The sequence below is a fragment of the Grammomys surdaster genome, unplaced genomic scaffold, assembly GCF_004785775.1.
Source record: "Grammomys surdaster isolate TR1022 unplaced genomic scaffold, NIH_TR_1.0 126109, whole genome shotgun sequence".
NCBI classification, from domain to species: domain Eukaryota; kingdom Metazoa; phylum Chordata; class Mammalia; order Rodentia; family Muridae; genus Grammomys; species Grammomys surdaster.
Genome location: NW_021620917.1, coordinates 5,036,816 through 5,043,151, shown reverse-complemented (window position 1 = coordinate 5,043,151; position 6,336 = coordinate 5,036,816). Strand labels below are relative to the sequence as shown.

The 6,336-nt window shown below is 52.0% G+C and overlaps 1 protein-coding gene across 1 annotated transcript in view; it reads right to left on the bottom strand.

Annotated features, from left to right (window-relative positions):
* Positions 1-6,336, bottom strand: part of Mad1l1 (mitotic arrest deficient 1 like 1) — a 318,963-nt gene that overhangs the window by 305,128 nt on the left and 7,499 nt on the right. The window contains exon 3 of the mRNA XM_028756021.1: positions 1,827-2,036. Coding sequence (XP_028611854.1) covers positions 1,827-2,036 — 210 coding nt within the window. The remainder of the gene's footprint in view (positions 1-1,826; positions 2,037-6,336) is intronic.

Genomic DNA, 6,336 nt, shown 5'->3' with positions numbered 1-6,336 from the left:
GATGTATCAGAGTTCTGGAGAGCCAGAGAGCACTCTCCGGGCCCTGCCAGCACACTACAGAAAGGAGATCATTCAGCAGGCAGGTTTTCTGACCTTCCACCTCACCACCAAGTACTATTCAAAGTGGAAAGGGCATCTGACCTGTCTAATCTACCCACCATCAAATGGCCTGTCCCAGAAAAGCCATTGTAGATGTCAAGGCTCCGAGGGACAGTTGACATCTCCAGTACCTCCTGGCTCACTCCAACCCTTAGAGTATCTCTGAGCAGGATGGAGAAGGACAAGCCTCTGAGAAGACAGAGGGCCAAGACCTCACTTTCCCATCACTGCAGTCCCTGCTTCTCCCCAGGAGCCTTCCCTCACTCACTCAAGTGTCCTCCACGCCCATGAGGCCACATCAGCACTGCACACTGGAGATGCATGGCAGCAGACAGGCTCTGCCTAAGAGGCAAGATCAGGACACCAGCACAGGACACAGGCCAGAGTGCCACCCATCTACTCATTCTGGTTAATCTTGACTGTCAATGTAGCAAGATTTAGACTGTCCTAGAAGACCCACCTTCAGGGATGTCTATGAAGATGTTTCCACAGAGCTTTACCTGGGAAGCAAGACTCACCCTGAAACAGGCAGTCTGGTCCCAGTCTGGTCTCAGACTGAATAAAAAGAAAAGTGAAGAGCCTAGCATCCACCTCCTCTGCTTCCTGACCGTGGATGCGACATGAGCAGCTGCCTCACGCTCCTGCTGCCACGCCTTCCCTGCCATGATGGGCTGCACCACTGTGAGCCAGAACAAGCCATTCCTTACTAAAGTTGTTTCTGTCTGGTACTCTGTCACAGCAACAAGGGGGAAAGGGGGGGAAGGGAGGGAGGGAGGGAGGGAGGGAGGAGGGAAGAAGGAAGGAAGACAGAACCCTAACAAGGAGACAGCCAGGACAGTACAATAGGGCCAGCACTCTACACCCCAGACTTAAATCCACCTAACCAGCAGCACATCAGGGAAGAGGCCAGCCTTCCCACAAGGACAGGAAAATTGTGATGGGCACATCAGACAAGAACAGGGCAGATGGCATAACAGGGAAGGGAGGAAGGTTACAGATTTTGAGGTCTAATGCACAGCCTTAGTCACCTTGACACCCACATACCAATCAGAGTCCTAGAAAGCCCCAGCAAAGCCCGTAATAAACCTGAAGCAAGGGCTGGGAGAACGGCTTGGTCAGCAGTGCTTGCTCTGCAAGCCTGAGGACCTCAGCTTCATCCCAGAACCCACGTAAAAAGTCAAGAGTATAATGGGGTGCACATTTCATCTTACCTGTGGGAGGCAGAAAGGTGGATCCCTGAGGCTCACTGGCCAACACCCTATGAGAGTCCCTGTCTCCAAGGAGACGGGTGGCATTCCTAAGGATGATGCCAAGGTTTCCCTATGCCCTTTGCAGGTACATCCACAGCAACACACACATAAATAGTAAACTATGGTTTCCTGCACTGTGCATCCCCAGGGCCCAGGGATGCACTATCCGAGTTGTCCAGGCCCATTACAGAAGGAGGCTCTGGTAGGACACAACACAGACTCCAGATTCTCTGCAAGCCTGAGATTTCCTGAGCCTGTCACCCTACCCATACCTCAGATCACTACGATTCTTCTGGAGAAAAGAGGAAGCAGAAGCCAGTCCGAGGCAGGTCTGCCTATACCACAGGACCACTGAGCACATGACCCAGCCAAAAGCCCCTCTGCAGACACCCCACATCAGGCCACCCTTCTCCAACCTGCTAGCATTAGAGGGCCACAGAAGAGTGCCCTGTGCCCCCCGGGGCAAGCGGGACCCACTTCGTCGTTCCTGGTGCTGGCGCTGGCACGCACCCCGTAGTCCCTGGCACTGACACTGGCTGGACCCACCTCATAGTCCCTGGCACTGGCGCTGGCCGCTCTCTCCAGCTCCACTCGGGCCCGCTTGTGGTTCAGCTCCATCTGCATCTTCTCCCTCTCGGCCTGGACGAGGCGGGACTTGGCTCGGATCTGCTCCGCTCTCTCCTCCAGCTGAGCAGTTGGTACCAAAGAGAAAAGAAGAGACAGAGTTTGGTATCCATGTCAAATACGGCACGTGACAACCCGCAAGGCCAGCATGCGGGAGGCTGAGATAAGAGGATTGCTGCATAGCAAGATCCTGCCTCAAAAACTAAATAAGAAAGGGAGAAAGGATGGAAGGAAGGTTGGTAGGTGGGGGGAAGGGGTGAATGTCTGAAGTCTGTGCACGCTGCCCAAGCACCTGCCCAGCAAGGCCCTGTCCTCAGCTGGAGTTCCTATTTGGAAATGTGTAGGAGACAGCAAGAAAGAGTAAAAGAAGGTCTAGAGTCAGCCCAACGGCTCTTGTTGTGTGCAATGAGCTGTCAACAGACAGATCCATGGCAACCTGGAAGATGGGCCTCTGAACACATCTGGAGCGGAGCATCTTGAATGAAGTGGGAAGATGTGCCCACTGCAGACTGTACCACTCCCTGTCTGGGATCCTAGACTGTGCAAGTGAAGAATGGCCAGCAGCGTCCACAGACCTCTCTCTTCCTGCTGTGAGTGTGATGTGACCAGCCGCCTCAGGATCCTGCTGCCTTGACCTCTCACCCTGGAGCTTCAGCGTCCTTACGTTGCCTTTGTCAGGGAATTTTATTATAGCAAAAGGAAAAATAACTAACGTGTCGCATGAGAGTAAGGACGTAAGTTTAGCTTCTCGTCACCCACACAAGAGAAAGACCCACAGGCCTAGCTCGGTGGCTCAGGCCTTTCTTTAATCCCAGCACCTGGGAGGCAGAGGCAGCGGCAGGTGGATCTTGTGAGTTCCAGGACAGCTATATAATAGAGATGCTGTCTCTAAAAACAAACAAAAAAACAAAAAATAGGAAGAAAGAAGAAGCCAGGTGGTGCAGCGTTTAGCATCTGTAATCGCAGCCCCAGAAAGGAGGAGACGAGGATCCCCAGGGCTCACGAGCCCAGGCAGCCCAGCTGAACCGGCCATCTCCGGGTTCAGTGAAAGACCACATCTCAAAGTAACAGGGAGCAATGGAGGAAGACATACAATGCCGACCTCTCGCCTCCCTATGCACACGTACACACACATGCACACACGAAGAGCAAGAAGAAAAAGGAGGATGGGTTTGAAAGTGACACCTGTGAGCTTGTTCTAAGAGAGAGGGTGCATTTGTCTTCCTATAGCTGACAAGCTACCACAAGCATGGCAGCGTACACCGCTGCGAGCTGACAGCTCGGAAGGTTACGAGTCTGGACGCCTAGGGCCCTATGCTTTGACCACGTCCCCAAGGCTAAGCCAGTCAGGAGCTGTGCTAGCTGGATGTCGAGTCTGTGTATCTGCACAACCCCAGACAACACCTGGAAAGCCTCACTCTGGAAACCCCACAGACACAAAGGTCCACGATGTCCCTGCTGAGATGTCAACCAGGGCTGATGTTGGCCATGTCCCTCACTGTGGCCTATCTCTCTCTCTCCCGGTTTGAGTCTGAGGCTTAGACACAGACAGACAGACAGACAGACAGGAGCGCGCACACACTACTGTGTGTGTGTATCTTTTCCCCAGAGGACGGAACCCTGAACCTGTGTCACACGTGGGAGGCAAGGACTCTGCCACTGAGCTACACCAGCCTGCTGTTGTAGTTGCTGTTTAGAGACAAGGTTTCACCAAGCTGCTGAGGCTAACTTTGAATTTGGGATCATCCGGAGTAGCTGGAGTAGCTGGAGTAGCTGAGGTTACAGGAGCTGAGTTAAAGGCATGCACCACCACCATCAGCTGATTTACAGTCTTTCCCAGCTAGAGTTGGCCTCAAATTTGTTATGTAGTGAGGGATGGCCTTGAACTCCTGATCATCCTGTCTCTGCCCTATGGGTAGGTAGCTGGTGACAGGCATGCGCCACCACACCACGACTAACTTTCGGCTTTGATTTTTGATTTTCTTTTCTTTCTTTTTTTTTTTTTCTTTTTATACAGAGTCTCATTCAGTAGTTCTGGCAAGTTCTAGAACTTGCTGGGATCCTCCTGCCTCGACTTCCAAGATCTGGGATTACAGGCTTGCACCTCCAAGCCCACAAAGTTTGTCACTGAGTCAATCCAGAGACTCCCCTGATCAGAAGGCTGGGAGAGACCTGGCACATCTGCTCAGTCCACCCCAACACATGGCTAATGCCTGGACAGCAGAAGACAGACAACAATGTCTGCTGGGAGCCCAGAACTGGGGACCCAAAAACCCTCAACTGCCAGAGGGGTGCCTAAGCAAGAGTCAGTCAGTCTCAAAGAGCCCTAGAGGAAGTGCCACTCACTATCATGGAGTCACAGAGTCTCCACGGCATGCCCTGGGTGCTCACAGATCCTCAGGACACACTCACGTACTGAACCAACATTTCGTCTAGACACATTCTGGGGTACTCATACACACTTTACACCCAGAATTTCAGGCTCAGGCAGGGGCTCCCTACAGAGGCAAATGTTGTCCCCATTTGGTACAGTTTAGGCTCTAGAAACATTCCAGTAGCCACAAAGGGTTAGGGGTGTGCATGCAACTGGCACCTAATGTGTAGAAGCCAGGGATTCGGCTATGGATCCCACACACCACAGGAAATACCAGCCTGCCTATGCCCAATGCCAAGGCTTCCCCATCCCTCCACCTGTGCATCTGGGGTATGTGTATGTGTTCACATGGGTAGGCATGTATACCTGGAGGTCAGATGTCAACTTTGGGCATTTTCTGTGATCACCTCCACCTTATTTTTTTTCTTTTCTGTTTTTAAAAAAAGATGTATTTATTTTATATACATGAGTACACTGTCACTGTCTTCAGACACACCGGAAGACAGACTTGGATTCCATTACAGAGGGTTGTGGGACACCATGTGGTTGCTGGGAATTGAACTCAGAACTTCTGGAAGAACAGCCAGTGCTCTTAACCGCTGAGCCATCTCTCCAGCCTCTCACCTATTTTCTTAAAGTCCTCACTGACCCAGAGCTCACCCATCCCACTGGGCTGACCAGCGAGCTTCAGGGATCCTCCGGTCTCCACCTGCTGCCCACTCTGAGTAATGGGCTTCAGAACGTCATCATGCCAGATGTTTACAGGGGAGCCGGGGATTTTAACTCAGATCCTCATGTTTGCACAGCCAGCACTTCGCCCAGAGTCCTCTCCCTAGCCCACAAAGTGGTGCCTCTATTCTCATTTCAGCTCATTTCCACACTGCTGAGGGGAGGGGTGCGGTCCCTTCACACTCCAGGTTTTGTTTCAGTGGCACAGTCTTGCTACACCTCAAACTCACAACACCTCTACCTCTATGTCCTAAGTAAACCACGCCCAGCTCCGGTCCTAGGTCTCAGCAAGCTGAAGCTTCTGCAGAAGAGACGCAGCCTGGGGGAGCAGCACACAGAGCACGCAGGGACCTCAGAGAGCCAGGTCCACGTCTTCCTCCTCCTGAACCACAAGCCCTAGACATCATTAAATGCGTTTCTTCAGGTAGGTGGCAGTACATTCCTGTCACCTTAGTCTGAGGCATGAGGAAGGATCACAAGCCCCAGGCCAGCCTAGGACAGAGGAAGTTCAAGTCCAACCTGAACAATTTAATGAAACGTGTCTCAAAATAAAGAGTAAAGATGTCACTGGAGATGTACTGCAGGGATGGAGGGCTGCCTCGTGTACCCAGGGCCCCAGGGAAGGGGGGCTGCCTTGTGTACCTAGGGCCTCAGGGATAGAGGGCTGCCTCATATGCCAGGACCCCAGGGAAGGGGGGCTGCCCCATGTACCCAGGGCCCTTGGTTCAGTTGTGGGAGGGAGGGAGAAAGATGGAGGGATGGTTTTTTGGTTTTTCAAGAGCTTGTATTTTTTAAACAAAGTAACCACCTTCTTACTTCACCAGCACTCAGACACAACTACCAACTACTGGCAGCATCCCTTCAGAAAATAGTAGCTTCAAGCCGAGGGTGTAGGAGCTGAGAGATGCTCACTAGTGAAGGTGCGTGCTGCCACCAGAGAGGAGCCAGGAACGATATACACACATACACGCATGCGGGAAAAACGCTAACTCACAGAAAGTAAGACAAATCTAAAAGAACTGTTTTCAAATAAAATGAAGCCGAAGATGTACCTCAGTGGCAGAGTGATTGTTCAGCACATGCAAGACCCTGGATACAATACCCAGTGCTACCAAGAAAGGGGGCTGCGAGCCAGAAGGGTGATTTAACAACAAAAGACACTGTCATAAAAGACCTACTCACAAGATGAAAGACAACGCTTGCCACCAAAGAGCTGAGTGCGGGTAGTGCTGGGACAGACAGAAAACAGCCAGTGTCTCA